Source organism: Myxine glutinosa, chromosome 3 (assembly GCF_964187855.1).
Source record: "Myxine glutinosa chromosome 3, kmMyxGlut1.1, whole genome shotgun sequence".
In the NCBI taxonomy this organism is placed as follows: Eukaryota; Metazoa; Chordata; class Myxini; order Myxiniformes; family Myxinidae; genus Myxine; species Myxine glutinosa.
Window position 1 is genome coordinate 176,822,587 of NC_136263.1, and position 19,742 is coordinate 176,842,328.

General features: G+C 42.8%; 1 protein-coding gene across 3 annotated transcripts in view; it reads left to right on the forward strand.

Moving 5' to 3' along the window:
- The window catches only part of LOC137423036 (exocyst complex component 6B), a 392,907-nt gene that overhangs the window by 277,046 nt on the left and 96,119 nt on the right, over window positions 1-19,742 (forward strand). For all 3 annotated transcript variants that reach the window (XM_068109815.2, XM_068109816.2, XM_068109814.2), the window contains exon 19: window positions 19,537-19,678. In XM_068109815.2, coding sequence (XP_067965916.2) covers window positions 19,537-19,678 — 142 coding nt within the window. The remainder of the gene's footprint in view (window positions 1-19,536; window positions 19,679-19,742) is intronic.

Genomic DNA, 19,742 nt, shown 5'->3' on the forward strand with positions numbered 1-19,742 from the left:
GTGCCTTTCCACAACTTTATTCAGAGGTCTTTTGAAAGCTCCTTGGTGCTCATGATTGAGTCTTTGCTGTGAAATGCACTACCCAACAGAGGAAATCTGCAGGAACAGCTGATTTTATTCTTAAATAATCAGAATCACTACAACTAAAACAGGTGGAGACCAATTAACTTGGTGTGTGATTTTGAAGATGATTGGTTACACCTGAGCTAATTTACAATTGCTGTTAAAAAAGGGGGGTGGACACTTTTCCAACCAAGATATTCTAGTTTTGTACTTTTAATTAATTTTCAGAAATTTGTAGAATTCGTTTTTTCACTTGGAAGGTGTGGCTTACGATGTGGAAAAAGACTGATTTAATGCAATTTAATTCCAGGCTATAAGCAACAAATGGTGAAAATTTTGAAAGGGGGTGTAGACTTTCTATAGGGTGTGTGTGTGTGTGTGTGTGTGTGTGTGTGTGTGTGTGTGTGTGTGTGTGTGTGTGTGTGTGTGTGTGTGTGTGTGTGCGCACGCGCACGTATATATTTTTTTAAAAATTCCGGTATGTATGCAGTGCCTTCAGAAAGTATTCACACCTCTTAACTTTTTCACGTTTTATTGTGTTACAGTCTGAATTTAAAATGGACTGAATTGAGATTTTGTGTCACTGATTTACACACAATACCCCATAATGTCAAAGTGGATTTCCTTTTCTTTTTTGTTTTTTTATAGAAGATGTTACAAAATAGCAAAGGTGGGCGGTCCGCTTCGAAAGTCCGCTTATCCGCTTATCCGCTGCAGCGGACTAACGTTTTCGAAGCGGATAAGCGAATCGGAACAACCCCCGGAAACCGAAGCGGATAAGCGTAAGCGGACTACCGAAAAATTAAAGCGCATCGCGATTCGCCAAATCAGCTGTTAGCCTGAGCCGTTACTCTAGAATTGTGAATATTTATTTAAGTGAATAATAAGTGAAACCCTAACAACTCGGCTCTCTTGCGACATAACGCATTATATCATAACGTTATGTTCACGTCATGGTTTACGACATGGTTGTAACATAACGCATTACATCATGACGTTATGTTCACGTCATGGTTTACGGCATGTTCACGACACCATGACGAATAAACGGCAGTCCGTTGGCCCGCCATCTTGTTGACTTGTTTGTGTCTGAATAACCAAACGTTACAGCTCTCGCCCAATCTCTTCCCGCTCGAGTTCCGTGATGCTTGGGTAACTCTATTTCTCAGGCATAACACGCCGCTCCCGAGCTCTGCCTCGGTCGAGCGCGTGTTCAGCTACGGGTCGGACATCCTCAGGCCTAAGAGGTCGGCCCTGGCTGCACCGAACTTCGAGGCCCTCGTCTTCATGAAGGGCAACCTCCAAATCCTCAAGAAGGCCCACGAGGTGGAGGTGGAGGAGGAAGACGAGGACTAGTCAACAGACTGCTAGTCTGTTGACTAGTAGACTCTCTTGTCAAAGAAAGGATGGGCAAATTGATTTTTCTTTAATGTTACTTGCATATATTAAAATTATATTTAAATTAACTGTAGAGTAGAGTAGAGTCGAGTGGAAAACTTTATTTCAATAAATTTTGAATAAATTTTATTTAAATAAAAATGTATATTTTTGATCTTAAAAGCTTTGTTTGTCTTTGTAGTAGTTAGAAATGGCTATTTAGGCTTAAAAAGCATTAAATTCCCTTTAGAAACGTCAAAAATCGCTTTAAAAACGTCGAAGCGCTTTAAAAAATCGAATCGAAGCGGATAAGCGGTAAGCGGACTAAGATTTTCGCCGCTGAAGCGGATAAGCGAATCGGACTACACGGGCTGGCGGAGCGGATAAGCGGTAAGCGGACTTAAAATTTTCCGAATCGAGCCCACCTATGCAAAATAGTATGTGCTTCGTCAGGTGTCACCCAGATAGCTCAGATGGCAGAGTACTGGTACAGTTCAACAGAGGACCTGGGTTTGATTCCTAGTCCGGGCCTATGCTTTTCCCACATATCGATTGTTTATTTATAATCCTGTGGTGTCTACAATAGCAAACATGGGCAAGACCCTCTCGTGAGCAGGCCATTGTTGCTCTTATGGTTGGCAGCGAGTGCCCCGGGAGTAATGGCGGAAAGAGAGTGGCAATTATATATATATATATATATGCCTATGCTTTTCCCACATATCGATTGTTTATTTATAATCCTGTGGTGTCTACAATAGCAAACATGGGCAAGACCCTCTCGTGAGCAGGCCATTGTTGCTCTTATGGTTGGCAGCGAGTGCCCCGGGAGTAATGGCGGAAAGAGAGTGGCAATTATATATATATATATATATATATATATATATATATATATATATATATATATATATATATATATATATATATATATATACATACACACACACACACACACACACACACACACACACACACACACACACACATATCTGTCTGTGTGGTGTGTACACTCTTATATGTTTCCACACATTGTGAAGGGAAATACACATTTCAATGCAGCAATTGTCCAAGCCAAAGCTTTGGTAATCTTCTGATTATCATCTCATGAGGATCAGAAGAGTCAATATGTTGTTACAGCGACTTGTGATCATATCTCACGACATGGAGGCTGGCTAATTTTCACATTTTCTTCGCAGGGCGTGGTCTTACCCGTTGCAGTCTTTGTAGCTTTTGGGTGCCAGGTGTCCTGTAGGGCGGCTTACTTGCTTCGAAAGGCCGTCAGTCAGCATGGCGTCGCCGCTGTGGGAGTAAATTAGGCCCAGGTTAGCTGCCACGACCTCTCACCCAGCAAACTGATGATAGATGAGCTTTGGGAAACAGCCTGTTGGTAAGGCGTAAGTTGCTGAAAGCTCACCATGGAGAGCTGCACTGTTCGCATGCCATTACCATTGTGGATTTTGTTTGGCAATTTGTTTACATAATGCAATCTCAGCTTAGGTAATTTTGTAAGTGCAACTTTATTATGTGTGGCTTCTGTGGAGCATTTGTGTAGGATTTGTATGAAAATTTTGATGGGTGGTCCCATTGAAATGAGTGTTGTGGGCTTTATTGATTTTATTTATTTGCTATTGTTTATTCATTTATTTGTTACATTTTGGTGCAGATTGCCAGTAGCTCGTTGTCTCACAGTTGATTTTAACTGAAATCTTTTAAATGTTTTTGAGCAAGCAGTTTGGATGACGTTTCATTGCTATTTCCACTGCATTGGAGTGCTCCAGATAGTGTATGAAACCTCAACAACATACAAAATACTTTGATATTAGAGATGTTGGTGTCGTTATATTCAAAGCATTGTATATAATTCGTAAGCATTTCATACAATCCTTTGGCATATCAAATTGTTTATAATAGTGTATATCTGCTTAAGTTTGTTCATATGCATTTGCATGCGTGCCCCTTTCTGTTTCAAAATTTGCAACACAGGTTAAACACCCATACGTTGTGTTCTTGTGTTCGTTTCTCCATCATCTATTGATGTCCTTGTCTTCCGTGCAATGTATTTACAAGTGTCTTCTGCAACAGAGATTCTCAGATTGGGGTTGTGGGCTCCAGAGGGGCCATGACGATTATTGTGAGGGGTGGGGGAAGTGATGGCGGACGTGCAGGTTCTCCACTCAAAAAGGCCATTAGACATCGTCATTTGGAGTTCTAAACAAAAAAAAAACCACTGAAGGAGAGCTGTACATAAAAAAACAGGAAATTCCCCATGTATTTTTCATTGTACAGGGTCCGTCAGGGAGGTGTGACGATTTTCAGAAAACTCGTACACAGTTCTTTTTAGTCGAATTTCAATTTTTATTTTTTTAAAGACTACATATATAATGCCATGTAATACACTGTAACAAAGACATTTAAAAAATGTAATTCATGTTTGAAAAATGACATAATCTAAATGGCGGCCGTTCTTGTCCAAGCATTCTTGCAGACGCGCGGAAAAGTTCCAGCATTTCTCAGCACAGCAGCATCCCTCAGCAGTTCCAGCATTCTTTCTGCGAACGTAAACCGCCGTACGAAATCATTCTGCTGCAGTTCTTGAACCACCATGATTTTGTACGCGTGATAATGAAGGTCCAAGTGCAAAATTCGACGAACTGATCTGTCTGACATCCGTAGAGCGCGAGCGTGCCGTACCGCTGACCGACGAGGGCTGGCCTCCACAGCTTGTCGAACCCTTTCAATGTTTTCCGGGGTCCTAACGGTTCGATCACCTCTCCGAGCTGCTCCCGGCCTCACAGATCCAGTTGTCCTGAAGTTTTTTACCCACTTCAATATTGTGTTTCGAGACGGAACGGCGCCACGTCGACCAACATTGAAGTGAGTACGGAATCTGCGCTGTGTAAGCACCACCGAACTACCCGTTTGAATAAACGTCTCAACAACAAAGACGCGATGTTCAATCGTCCACAGCTCCATGGCTACTGAAATGGTGCCTAACAACGAGTAACCAACAGCCATCATGCATGCGCTAGACCCCCCACTTGCATTGTTACACCCAATTCAAACATGAATTACATTTTTTAAATGTCTTTGCTACAGTGTATTAAATGGCATTATATATGTATTCTTTAAATAAATAAAAAAATTGAAATTCGACTAAAAATAACTGTGTACGAGTTTTCTGAAAATCGTCACACCTCCCAGCCGGACCCTGTATTTGTGATCATAATGAATATTAATTACCGGTGACTGTGCCTAGCAGGAGTTGATTCTTCTCGAGCAAAATAAGGCTGTACCTTCCACCCACCCCCACCCTCCCCCCACAACGATCGGCAATCAAACTATCTAATCACTGCACTGCAAACCACTGCAAACTGCAGCCACTGCAAACCGGCAAAGGAGGATCATATCACCAAGCTAGCATGAAAGGCCAGTCATGGTCTCGGTATTTTCCGTAGAGCTCACTCTGGGCTGGTGTTCCCGCTTCCCACCTTGCTCCTTTTGAGGTGGTCGAAAACCAGGCCGACTGCACTATTGTTACCTCAAGGTAGGAGGCCAGATTCCCAAGGACTGCCAGTCTTGCATCGGTCGCATGCTGGTGGGCTCTCTATTTTATACAAGCTTTTGTCTGGTTTTCTTCTTCCTGCTCTCTCTTACCTCTGCCCTCCCCGAATCACCCAAAGCCTCATCTGCTCACTTTCCTAAAGTCCAGATTGCTTGGCCATCTGCATTTATTTGTCCACTTATCCTTCCTTATGAAATTTTTATTTTGCCCCGTTGCGAATCTAGCAACCATCGTTTTGGAGAAGGGTGGAGCTGAGCTTGTGCCTCCATGCTTCCTCTTTTGAAGGTCAATGCTCTGTCAGGAATCAAACCAATTGCATTTAATATCCATTTTCCATATGACGAATGTAAATTAATATGCATAGGATTTGTGTAAGAAGTGGTCATGCGATCCTGTACGACCTTAAACCAGGAAGTTATGCCCATTTGACCCACGACCTTAATCCAGGAAGTTATGCCTATTTGGCCCATCGTTGCCGTGTTACATGTTGCGCTTTTGAGTTCTTTTTTGCTGCAGCTGTAACCAACAGTCTTGTTGATGTTTTATTAAAGTCTAAATAACCTGATCTTGATCAGGTAACCCAAATTGTTACTACATATATAAGTGGTTCGTTGTTGGTCAGCATGTGTTCCCAAGCATTGCAATTATACATACAAAACACAAACATTTTGTATTTAAGTGAATCGACCGAAATAAAAATTGTCTGTGTCTCGATAGGAATCGGCATATGTTAATAAAATATAATCATTATTGGAAATGATATCTGTCGGCATTTGTTGTTGTTAATTTCATGTGGTGCGTATTTTCTTTGACTAACTGACATTTACCCAACTTTGGTTTTGTGTTGTGTGTGTGTGTAAAGGCCTTTGGTCTCGATGTTTGCTGTCTACTCAGCTTGCTTGCACACGCTTCACACTGCAAGATAACCTTGAGACAGGCTCGCTTTCACGTCACCTCAAAACTTCAAAGCTGTTGCCGTGATTTGCTGCCCCAACAGAGTTCCCTTGGGAGACTGTACCGAACCCTGACCTAAGGGTCAAAACACCTGGCTGGTTGTGCAAGTCAACACAGCGCCTGGGAATGTGAAGGAGGCACGAGCTTGCAAGTTCACTTTGTTCATCCCTGGATGTGCCTGCGAAAGCTGTCACTTTAGAAATATATATATATATATATATATATATATATATATATATATATATATATATATATATATATATATATATATATATATATATATATATATATATATATATATATATATAAATATATATATATATATATATATATATGTATGTATGTATGTATGTATGTATGTATGTATGTATGTATATATATATATATATATATATATATATATATATATATATATATATATATATATATATATATATATATATATATATATATATATATATATATATATCTTGGCAGTGACTTCAGTTTAGTTTTTATTTTATTTTTTTTTTATTTTTTTTTTGTATACAAGATCGAGGCTCGTGAAAGAGCGAACATTAATCACACAGAAAGACAAACCGACACATAAAACATATAACATCGGGAGCGGTAGACAAGATGGGGAGAGAGGGGGAAGGACACAAACACAACATTTGAGAGCAGGGACCGAGAGACATGGAGACATGGAGACATCGAGAGATCTGAGAGAGGGCGAGGGCTTTGGGGGGGGGGGGGGCATGGGAAGGGGGCGGTGGGAGAGGTATAAAACATATGGACACTGCCAGGACTTCCAGGAAAGAAGTTGGAATTTCAAACAAGGTGGATCTGGGGTGAATTAGCGGGGGTAGAAAAGATCAAGGTTTTGGATGGGGGAAGATAAGAGATGGTGGTGAACAGCTGTTTTAAAGACCTGGAGGGAGGAGTGGGATTGAAGGGAGTGAGGGAGTTTGTTCCAGAGGCGGGAGAAAAGAGGAATGAAAGAGTGAAGGTGAGCAGAGAGCCGAGATTTCGGCAGTTTAACCATCGGAGGGTTGCTGGCAGATATTGTGCGACCTGTAGGAATATTTGGGGGACAGAGCACAGAGAGAGCTGGGGGTGCAAGGCCGGAGAGGAGTCGGTAGAAGACAGAAAGACCACCTACCTGCCTGCGGTGAGTGAGTGAAAGGCCCTCAGAGATAGCTTCATCACGGGAGATTCCAATAATTCTGAAAGCTTTGGTTTCAACAGCGTGAAGCCGAGCTAGGTGTGAGGCAGGAGCACCGGCCCATAGGGGAGAACAGTATTCCATTGAGCTGCGGATGAAAGCCTTGTATGTAGTGAGGAGCTCAGGTGTGCCGAGGAAGGACTTCGCACGACGGAGGATGCCCAGTCGGCGACTGGCTTTGGAGGCCAGCTTGGAAATGTGGTTTTCCCAAGAAAGATCATGGCAGATAGTGAGACCCAAAATCTTGAGCGACAGAACTTCTTGGAGAGGATTGTTGAGAAAGTAGATGGGAGGGTTGTCCAGTCGATCTTTTCGGAGAGACATAGAGTAAGAGTGTGAGATTTGTCAGGATTGAAAGACATGTTCCACTTGTTTGACCAGTCTGTGATTTTGTCCAGGTCTTCAGAGAGTGAGGAGGCAGCAGACTGCCGATCTGAGGGAAGAGGAATGGAGCGGCAGAGAGTGGAGTCATCAGCAAAGAGATAGACAGGATTTTCGAGAGAGTCAGAGAGATCATTGATGAAGACCAGAAAAAGCACGGGGCCCAGAACACTGCCTTGGGGAACTCCAGCCTGAACAGGAAGAGGAGATGAGAGAAACCCATTCAGGGCCACACGTTGACGACGACTAGAGAGGAAGTCCGCCAGCCATGCGTGGAGATTTCCATGGATACCAAAGGAGGAGAGTTTGGTGAGCAGAGCGGGGTGCCAGACCGTGTCGAAGGCACGTGATATGTCGAGGGAGACAGCTCTAATTTCCTGTTTGGCATTGAGGACCTCCATCCATTGTTGAGACAGCAGAAGCAGCATGTCCAGAGTAGAGTGACCTGGTCTGAAACCAAATTGATGATCAGAGATCAAGCCATTGGAGAAGAGGAAAGATTTCATATCCGAAGCAATGATGGATTCCATGACTTTGCTGATAATTGGGAGAAGGCTGATTGGTCTGTAGTTGCTAGGATCTGTTTTAGCACCTTTTTTGTGCAAAGCGGTGATGTTGGCTGATTTCCAAGCAGATGGCAGTTGACCTTGAGCAAAAGAGAGGGTGAAGAGAACAGAGAGAGGGTGAGATAGAGCAGCAGAGCAGGATTTTAGGACCCGTGGGCTGATGCCGTCGGGTCCAGTTGCAGAATCAGAGTCGAGGGTTGACAGAAACTTTTCCACCTTGTCAGGAGGAAAGGACACGGAGTCCAGGAGCAGCAGGGTACGACTGGGTATGGTGGGTACAGAGAGGGATGGGTTTGGGACACAAGATTTAGAGGCAAACACAGAGTTGAGGCATTCAGCTTTTTCACGTGCGGAGTCAAAAGTTGTTGTTGTTGTTGTTGAAGAAAAAGAAGGTTAACACGACTTTGTCCTGTTCTTTATCCAAATTTTTATTTAAAAACATTGGGGCAATGCTCCTGGCGCTCACCTGGTAGAATAAACAGTATACTGCACCGACTAAGGGTATTGCAAACCAATTTCAATGGTTGCTAGAAGACAGGGCAGCATGTGGAATCAATACTAACAATCATAAGACTTCAAACAAACAAATAAATAAATACCTATTTTGGGGGGCAACCCCTCTCTCCCCCAACCTCCTAAGACCCCGATTTTTCTTATGCCTTGAACAAACATTGGTACATCATGGGTGACTGAGGTTTTGGTGAAGTTTCATCGAAATTGCATGTGTAGTTTCTGAGAAAAAAGCAAATACCAATTTGAGGGGGGCTAGCCACCCCCCCCCCCCCCCTCCCCGTTGTCCCCAAACGGGTCAGATTCTTAAAATGCTGTGAACAAACTTTGTACAGAATGGGTGGTGAAGGTTGTGGTGAAGTTTCATCCAAATAGTGTGTGTAGTTTCAGAGGAAAAAGCAAATTCCTATTCTGGGGGTCAAACCTGGATGCACTTTGACCCCGGTAAACCCCCTTAGACCCCGACATTTTTAATGCCGTGAATAAATTTTAGTCACAACACAACAAACATAATTTGTGCCAAATTTGGTCGCAATCTCATTAGCGGCTTTGGAGAAGAAGTTTCAAGTGTTTACGGACTGACGTACAAACGATGCGCCATCGCATAAGCTCCCCTGAACTTCGTTCCAGGTGAGCTAAAAATCAGCCACACAATACTCATCAGAAGAGTCTGAATTTGGCACAGAATGTCTGGGGGGCCTTCTGTCTGTGGGCGATTAAAATCTTGCCGATTTGCATTCTTTCACTGATATTTTTATTGTAATACTTGTCGATATTACTTGAACCTTCATATAAAAGGTAAGCCTGGTGTTGGCTTCATAATTAAGGTGGCTAACCTGATATCTTAGGATCCTGAATTTAAGCCCCTGTGGTGCCGTTGAAATAACATCAGGTGGGTTGACGCAGCCTGTCATCCTCCCAAGGTCGCAGCCTGTCATCCTACTGTGAATTGGGGGCATTGCATTAGCGGCATGACCACGCCTCCAGAAAATGATGTGGCCAAGTAGCCATAGGCTGCATATGAAATAATAACATATGAAAGGTCAGAAGTTAGGGATGCGGCCTGTTTGGTATTTTAAACATGTGCACTGCGGAGTTTCATATTTTGGAATCCAGGATCAAATCCTATCCCTTTGGAGGCAAGAGTGCTCCAAAGCAGTATATTGGGCCTATTCTTGGTCTTTTTTGCGTACATGACATATTTCATGCTCTGCAGACCTTTTTACGGCATAGCCCATCGGGCAGAGCGGTCTAGAACATTGTTTGTATGTATGTATGTATGTATGTCCCCTCAATCGTATACCAATCAGAGCTGAGAATCTGGTCACTTGACACGGTGATGTGATTACGTCTGATGTGATTACGGCGGTGCAACAGCTGACTCTCCACACACCACCATTTTGATTTATATGCCGTTCAGGCCAAATATATCGTCGAACCTGTCATATATCACAATCTCCATGCTCCACCTTTACGTTTTTCATTCTGTGTGAAACACAAACAAACCGATTGTTAAAATGACCATGAAATATTGAAAGCATCGGCGTTACGTCTTTTCCAACAATCCGGTATGTATAGGCCTTTGGTATGTATAGGCCTTCGGCGTAATGACTCATCTTCGGACCGCTTCAGACAAATTAAGCCCATATTTCTTAATACAGTAGTTTATCGTTTCAGTAGTATCGTTTTCGTAATAATAATAATAATAATATGGTAAATATAACCATAATACTTTAATCCCAATGTTGTGAATGGAAGATTAATGGATTGAAGCGGTGTATGGTTCATGATCAGTGATCAGCATTGTTCAGCACTAATCTATCTATAATTCCAGTAATCTCTGTGTGTGTGTCTGTGTGTGTGTATGCGACCGCTGTTTCTCGACAACTACCGGTCCGATATACTTGAAACTTGCCAGGTATATTGCTGGGGACCCGAGGATGTGCCTTTTCAAGGTTTCATATGAATCGGAGAAGTAGTTACCGAGCTATGGCGATTTCTTTACCAAACTCCGCAAGCCGTTCGCTTTGGACCAAACCATTTCATGTAAATAGAGGGGGGGGGGATTGTCACCGTACTCGCAAGCCGTTCGCTTTGGACCAAACCATTTCATGTAAATAGAGGGGGGGGATTGTCACCGTACTCGCAAGCCGTTCGCTTTGGCTTTGCGAATGGACCAAACCATTTCATGTAAATAGAGGGGGGGGATATAATTTTGTACGGGCATGCCCTAGTATTAATAACCGAGGAAGTGAGGAATTCGCCTCGGTTTTTTTAAAGTAATATCATTTTCGAAATAATGATAACGTAACGTTAATATTATAGTAAATCTAATCATAACACTAATCCCTTCGTCGTGACTGCAAACGTACTGGAAGCTAAAATATATCATGTTCTACATATTAAAGAAGCGGCAGTTTTGTGTCCGTTACGTCATTATGTCTATGATGTCATTACGTCTATGATGTCATTACGTCGGCTGCTCCACTGACCAACATTTTAATTTACAAGTAGGCTTCCACCTGCTCACTGTGGGAGCTGCAGAAAGGGTTTTTCCTCTTTGAGATATATAGGTTACAGTCGATCTATGGCCGGGTCTCAAGAAAATTGGGGATGTGTTCATTTACCAAGTTTAATGTGGAGAGTTCGCCAAGTGGTTTAAGCATTCGAGCAAGCACTCCAAATTAAAACCGTTAAGGAATGGCTGGCTTGGCAAGCGCAAGCTAGCTGCTTGGTAAATGAGCACAACTCCAAACCTTGTGGGGTATATAGATCATGGATGTCGAGATTCCTCCAAATTTCTTTGTTTAATGTTGTAAGCAGCATTAGCGACTGTTTGAAAAGCTAAACATGTGTGTTTGTGGTTTATAATATACTAGCCGAAACAACCCGGTGTTGCCCGGGTTCTTTTTGAATGAATTTACTACTATAATTCAGCTTTTACTCGCGGCCGTAGAAGATTGACTACTATAATTCAGCTCAGCTTTTAATTGAGAAATGGGCCCAGCCCGGCTGAAGCGGCCTCAACTGGCCTCGCCACCTAGCCTATAACCTTCCCGGGGCCCGCCCCGACATTTTTGGTTATTTTTGAATGAATTTACTACCATAATTCAGCTTTTACCCCGCGGCCGTAGAAGATTGACTACTATAATTCAGCTCAGGTTTTAATTGCGAAATGGGCCCGGCCCGGCCGAGGTGGGCCTCGACTGGCCTCACCACCTAGCCTATAACCTTCCCGGGGCCCGTCCCGACATTTTTTGTATTAGAGGTTTCCTCCTATCTTTCACCGTTCAGGAGATTAGCTTGCGCAGACAAACAAACAAAAACTTTCTTTTATAATATAGAGAGATTACAAGCCCGGCTACGCCGCTGTTAGACTTTTGGTCTTGTTTTTTTTTTTATAGTTGGCTCCACAAAATGCTGTCCAATACCCCCATCCACTCAACAGGCAGGCAGCAGCTGGGTCGCTGTCACAAAACCCAAACTCCTTGATGGATCCGCTGTCCAACTGGAATGTGAGTCTTGTCCAAACTTGTACTCATTGAAAAAGATGGAGCACAATGATGCACCAAGCACATGACTACACAGCGAAGCAAAGCAACTGTTGACGGGCTCTTCTTCTTTGCCTCTTCCATCCATTCCTGCCATATTGGCCTGCTTTTTCCATTTTTATGCCTCCGCCCCCGAAAGTGGCCGGAGGCATTACGTTTTCAGGTTGTCCGTCTGTGCGTCCATCCGTCTGTCCATACAGGCCAAACCTCGTTTTTCTCAGCAACCACATGTCCGATTGAGGCAAAACTTTCAGGGTAGGAGTGCCACCCATGCAGAATGTTTTTTTCATAATTGTGATGTCATCGGTCATGTGGTATGGCAGCCATCTTGGCATAAACACAAATAATTAAAATTTTATTTCTTGGAAACCGCTGAATGGAAAAATTTGAAACTTGACATATTGTCAACTACTCCCAATGGGGAACAAAAGCATGATAATGATATCAAAGGCGAAGTGCTATACCAGCCAAAAATGTGTTAATCTAATTCCTTATCCTAAAAATCAGAAATTGCATGCACATGATCTATGTATGACCCATTTGTCATGAAATATTAAATTTATGACATCATTGGTCACATGGTTTGGCAGCCATATTGGGTTTAACCTAAAACCTTAAAAAAACATCTTCTTCCAAACCACCAAATCGATTGACTTGAAACTTTATGTATGTCATTTACTAGACATGGCGATTAAAATATCATCACGGAAACATCATTGGTCACATGGTGTGGCAGCCATATTGGATTGAAGGAAAATGTGAAATAATTATTTCTCTGAAACCGCTTACCCTATCGATGCAAATTTTTAGAAACATCATCTAACACCATTGTTGCATATAGTTTGAAAATGATGACATCATAGGTCATGTGCTTTTGGCAGCCATCTTGGATAGAAAAACGAACCTCATGGCAGTGTTCTGGGCCCTGTACTTTTTCTGGTCTTCATTAATGATCTCTCTGGAAAATCCTCTCTATCTCTTTGCTGATGACTCCACTCTCTGCCACTCCATATCTCAACACTTAGATTGGCAGGCAGCAGCCTCTTCACTCTCTGCAGACCTGGATAATAATCACAAACTGGTAAAACAAGTGCAACATGTCTTTCAATCCTGACAAATCTCACACCCTCACTATGTCTCTCCGTAAAGACCATCTGGAAAACCCTCCCATCTACTTTCTGAACAATCCTATTGAAAAAGTTCTGTCACTCAAGCTTTTGGGTCTCACTATCTGCCATTATCTTTCCTTGGAAAACCACATTTCCAAGCTGGCCTCCAAAGCCAGTCGCCGACTGGCCATCCTCCGTCGTGTGAAGTCCTTTCTGGGCACTTCTCAGCTCCTCACTACATACAAAGCTTTCATCCGCAGCTCAATGGAATGCTGTTTTCCTCTCTGGGCTGGTGCTCCTACCTCACACCTAGCTCGGCTTCACGCGGTTGAAACCAAAGCATTCAGAATCATTGGAATCTCCCACGATGAAGCTGATTCTGAGCGCTTTTCTCTTTCTCACCGCAGGCAGGCAGGTGGTCTTTTCTTCTTCTAACGACTCTTCTTCGGCCTTGCTCCCCCTGCTCTGTCTGTGCTCTGTCCCCCAAATATTCCTGCAGGACACACAAGATCTGCCAGTAACCCTCTTCTGGTGAAACTACCAAAATCAAGACTCTCTGCTCACCTTCACTCTTTCATTCCTCTTTTCTCCTGCCTCTGGAACAAACTCCCACACTCTCTTCAATCCCTCTCCTCCCTCCAGGTCTTTAAAACAGTTGTTCACCACCATCTCTTGTCTTCCCCCATCCAAAACCTTCATCTTTCTACCCCCGTTAAAACACCCCAAATCCGCCTCTTTCATACCCCAACTTCCTTCCTGATATTCCTAGAAGTGTTAATTTGCGTTATATCATGTACCCCTCCCTCCTCCCCCATCTCTCTCTGTTCCACAGATCTACTGACTTCCCTGTTCTCTACTGTTGTTGTGATTGTGTGCTTCCCTCTCTCCCCCTCTTGTCTGCCGCACCTTCATTGTATGTTTTATGTGTCTGTGCATATTTTCATGTTCAATGTGTTAGCTCTTACACGAGCCTCGATTCTGTTAAAAAAAAAAATCCTTATCTGATCAACACGAAACTTCACAAATGTGATCCCCTTCCCATACATATGCAGAGTGTACCTTTTTAAGGTCATATGGCACGTGGTGTGGCAGCTATATTTGTTTAAAAGCCGATATTAAAAAAAAATAACTTCTCTGAAACCGCTTCACCGACCAATGTGAAGCCTGTCATTGCTGGTGAAAATGTGATACTTGAAAACAGCTGAAGGAACTTATATCAAAGTTGTTTATTTATGACAGTGAACGAGGGCATCTACCCATTGTGGGACTATGCGGAGGCATATTGATGGCACAGTCGCATTGCTCTAGTTATATATATTTTGAGCAAGAACATTCATCAATGCCCTTCCCTCTACAAACTACTCATCGTTACGAGATTATTCTATATCTGGAAGTCCCTAGAAATTACCTGAATTATCTCAATGTTTCCACATAGCTTAAAGTCCACTAAGAATATTATAACTCGTCACCTTTTTACTCCATTCATCTTTTAGAATGAACATCTCACCTGAACAAATACTACACAGTCATGATATGTAATGAACAATTTGTTCCACATCATATCTAAGTATACAAGCATTAACATTCACACTGAACCAATGCACTGCCACATAGTTATGCGTAAAGAATTTGTGACAGTCGCTCTCTGCTAATCAGAAATTTATGAGATGCTGATCTGGCAAATTAAACGAGTCTTTCAACCCTGGCAAATCTTGCATTCTCATCATGTTGCTCTGTCTTCAAGCAAACTTGCCTATGTAGTTCCATAGTCAGCCACAAGAAGGACTCTGGTCTGTCGAACTTCTAGCCCTCACCATTAGCCTTGACTTCTTCTGGGCTGAACATCCAGCAAATTTGGCCTTCAAATCTTATTGCAGAGTGGGAATCCTCCATTGTTCCCAGTCATTCCTGAAAGATCAGAACTCGTCACAGCCAATATGGCCTTTATCTTCACCTCAATAGAAAACTGCTCCACCAGGTGAGCTTGCAAACCTGCATCATATCTTTTTTTCCGAGATACTGTGGAGTCTCAAGTTTTAATGATTCTCGCATTCTCTCACATTGATGAAGAAACCCAAGGATGATTCGTCTTCTTCGAAAGTTGGACATTAGGCCGAACTCAGATTATGTTTTTTAATACAGAGTCTAGGCTTGTGGAAACGTCAATAACACTGAGCGGATGAAGATGCAACAGAACAAAATAAACGGTAGAGAGATGGAGGAAACACCAATAACAGGGTTGAAGGACAAAATAGATGGAGACTTGGACAAACAATGGGTGATGGGGAGGAATGAGGGGTATGGGAGGACATGAGGACAAATGGGTTGGACAAGATGGATACAGAAGCAAACTCTTGGTGAGGAAAAACTGCAATTTGGAAGGAGGTGGTCTTGGGTGTGGTTGGAAGGTGTTAATGGGGGTAGATGGGATCCTGGTTTTGCATGGGAGGTTATCTGAGATGGTGGAGAACAGCTGACTTAAAGACCTGGAGGGAAGAATTATATTAAAGAACCAAGTTGAGTTTGCAGGTGAAAAAACGAGAAACGATTGAGTGGAGGTAAGCAGTGATTCTGGATTTTGGGAGGTTCACCAGAATGGGATTGGTGGTGAACTATGTGCTCCGTAGAGATACCTGGGAGGTTGGGGGGCAGGGAGGAGGTGGGATAACCACAAAAATTGCAGAGGATGCAAGACCAGAAAGATGGAAGAAAAAGTACACCACCGACATGTCTGCAACAGAAAGCGATAAGCCCATAGACTCGGCTTCATTGTGGGAGATACCAATAATGTTGAAGGCCTTGGTTTACATGGGGTCAAGCTGAGCAAAGTGGATGAGGTGTGCCAGCCCAGAGGGGAGATCAGTACTCCATCAAGCTGTGGATGAAGGTCTTGTCGGTGGATAAGAGAGTTCAGGTGTGCCAACGATGTACACCGCAGGATGTCTTCCCAGGATGCTTTGGAGGCCGAATTAGAAATGTGGTTTGAAATATCGCCCAGGAAAGATCATGGCTGACAGTAAGGCCCAAAAGTTTGAATAATTGAACTTCTGCAGGAAGGTTGTTAAGAAAGTATATTGGAGGGCTCAGAGAGAGAGAAAGACAGAGTGTGTGTGAGAGATTTGTCGCGATTTAGACATATTCTAAATGTTTGACTAGCTCGTGATACTATCACGGTCTGAAGAGAGGGCTGCTGCCTTCCTATCTGAAGGACAAGGGTTGTCACGGCACAGGGTGGAATCATCAGCAAAGAGATAAAGGGGATATTCCAAAGCCAGAGAGATCACTGATGAAGATTAGGAATAGGACTCGCCTCGGAACACTGCCTTGGGCGAATCCAGCCTTGACAAGGGGGGGATGAGAAGATCCAATTGAGGGTCACGCATTGGCTACGAGAGTAGAGGAAGTCTGCAAGGCATATGTGGAGGTGGCCTTGGATGCCACAGGCAGAGAACTTTGAGAGCAAGGCGGGATGCCAGACTGTATCAAATGCTTGATTATGTCTAGAGAGACGGGCATTGATCTCATGTCTGACATTGAAGGTGCATGTGATGATTTTTACCCCTATTATCCTTATACCCTCTTTACACAGGGGTGGCGATCGTTGAGAGATCGTTGAGCGATGAAAAAATCTCAATGAGCGCCCAGCGATCGCCAAGATCTCTCAATGATCTTCCAGTGATCTCCACGGTCGCCACAGTCTCCTCAAAGTTTTGACTCGGTCCAAAACAATCTCTCAACGATCGCCAAGGGAAGCGATCTCTCAACGAACGCTCAAGGAGCGCTCAACGATCTCATCGATCTCCCAATGATCTCTCAGCAATCTTTCAATGAACGCCAAATTTTTCCACCCCGAACGTAGAGATGGCTGAGTGATCAGTGAGGGATGTTCAGTCATGGCGGCTGAGTTTTCCCTTAGCTCTAGCATCAGTTGGCTGTAGTCACCAAACCATAGCCTTCTTGTTTGTGTCAACCAGGGGCGGACCCACCAGGTTCTTGGTCTCCTTCTTCTGCGCCTCTGCCTCCTCCTCCGGACGAGAGCAATGGCCATCTGGTTCTGGAGAAGTGCTTGGTGACCTAGTAGGATGGCACCATGTATCAAAGCTTCGTTGTTCATCTTGGACTCTTGACCTTCTGGAAATTTTTCTTCTTCAACACTTTGTCAGAGACTGATGGAAGAGCACTAGAAACCTCTCATATATATATATATACCCAGAGGCTCCCTGTCGCCCAAGAAACGCTCAGCAACCTCCTTGGTCGCCCAAGGAACTCTCAATGATCCCTCAGTGATCTCCTGGTCTCTCAGTGATCTCTCTTGGTCGCACCTGATCTCTCAGCGATCTCCATATATCTCTCAGTGATCTCTCTTGGTCACACAACGAGCGCTCAGCAAACTCTCAATGGTCGCTGCAGGAGGCTTAGTCTCCATTGATATCTCAAGGATGTTTCAATGGGCGCTCAATGATCGCCAAGGTCGCTCAAAGATCTCTATAGATCGCCATGAATGTTGCCGAAAATTGAATTTTTGATCGCACAACGAGCGCACAAGGATCTCCCAAACATTTACACAGAAACGGCTTTTTCGAGGCTTCGGAGATCGTTGAGAGATCAGGCCAATTTTTGATCGCTCAATGGTCACCCAACGATCTCCGTGCTGTGTAAAGGGGGCCTTACATACTAAGCCCTCCTGCTTGCTGTTTCCTCCCCTCTTTTGTATTTTCCTGTTTATTAATTCCTTCGTTTGTTGATTCAACATGTTGCCCCCTTCATCAGGGTATTGCCATTATGCGGTGCTGTTACCTCGCTCTTTCATGATCCTATTATATTTGCTATGCAAGAAAAATCTGTCCATTTTATCCTGTGTTTCTGTTATTAATGTCAATCTTTCCTAACTCATTTTCTATCCTTTGCTTAAAGTGTTGCGAGTGTGTGCATTCCTTCTTGAGCTTTGGATTATTGTAAACTACACCTTTCCGAATCCATCTCCAGACGCTACATGACATCATTGCCGGGCATCAAAGGGGGCCCGGCGATGACACGTGCCAAAAGGGAGTAATCAGTTGTCACTCCGGTTTCTTGTTTGTTTTCTTGTTGTACACACTCCTTTCCTATGCCATTTACAGGCGCTGCACGACATCATTGCCGGGCACCGAAGGGAGCCCGGCAATGACGCGCGCTGAAAGGGAGTACTCAGTTTTCACTCCGGTTTCTTTCCTGTTTGTTTGTCTGAGCGATATCCCAGCCATCCTTTGAGCTCGGAAGCTGAAATTTCGGCACAATCGTGAGCAAGTGCTTTGGCCAAAAAACGGTATTTTTGTTTTTTGATTAATCAATTAATTGATTAGTTATTTAATTATTTGTGATTAATTAAGCACTTATTTATTTCCTTTCTCATCTGGGCATTAACTTGGGCACCTTTTGAGTTACGAAGCTGATATTTGGACATGAGTGACCAAGTGATTTGGTTGTAAAGGCTATTTTTGATTTATTTATTAATCAATTCATTATTTAATTATTCGTTTAATGCCTTAATTAATTTTTTAATGTTACAGATTCGGATGAAACGGTGGTGGTTTAGGTATTCTATTAGCCAATTGATTAATTATTTTATTATTATTATTTATTTTTATTAATAATCATTTATTTATTTTATTTCTCATCTGGGCAATATCTCAGGCACCTTTTGAGCTAGGAAGCTAATATTTGGATACGACAGTAAACATATGTGGCTATAAAGGATATTTTTGATTGTGGCTATAAAGGATCTATATATATATATATAATATATTTTTGATTTATTGATTAATCAATTAATCGATTATTTATTTATTTTGAATTAATTACATAATTTTCCAAAGGTTACGAATTCAGATAAAGCAGTGGTGATTTAGGTATGCTATTAGCCAATTGATTGATAAAATTATTTCTTTACAATTACAATTTATTTATTTTCATTTGCAATTAATCAATCAATTATTGTGCACTGCTCCCACCCATTTCTGTCTCTATGTGCTGCATGGTGGCATCGCCGGGAGCTGAAGGCACCCCGGTGATGTCGCGCTGTAGGATATGTTATTTCTTTATTTATTTGGCATGCGGACACTTTGAATGTAGCTCTACTTGTTTTTTATCTTACCTCAATATTGATTATGCAAAGGTCAAAATAACATTAGGTTTATTGACCCTTAAAGTATGCTTTTTGTGTCATGTTGCTGTTATTTTTGACCCTGCGTAACTTATTGCGAATGTTTCTGCTCCCTTTTAGGGAAAGGTGGCACAGACGGCTTGCATGTCAGCTTGCAAGCACCTTGCCTCCACTCTCTTGCAGCTGCTACTTAATCCAGAAGTGAAGCAGCTTACTATGGGTGCTATCCAACAGTTCAACCTGGATCTTCTTCAATGCGAATGTGAGTATAATACAGAATGTCATGCCTTAATTGGAATGTGGCTGTTCTGGTCTGCGCCATGGCA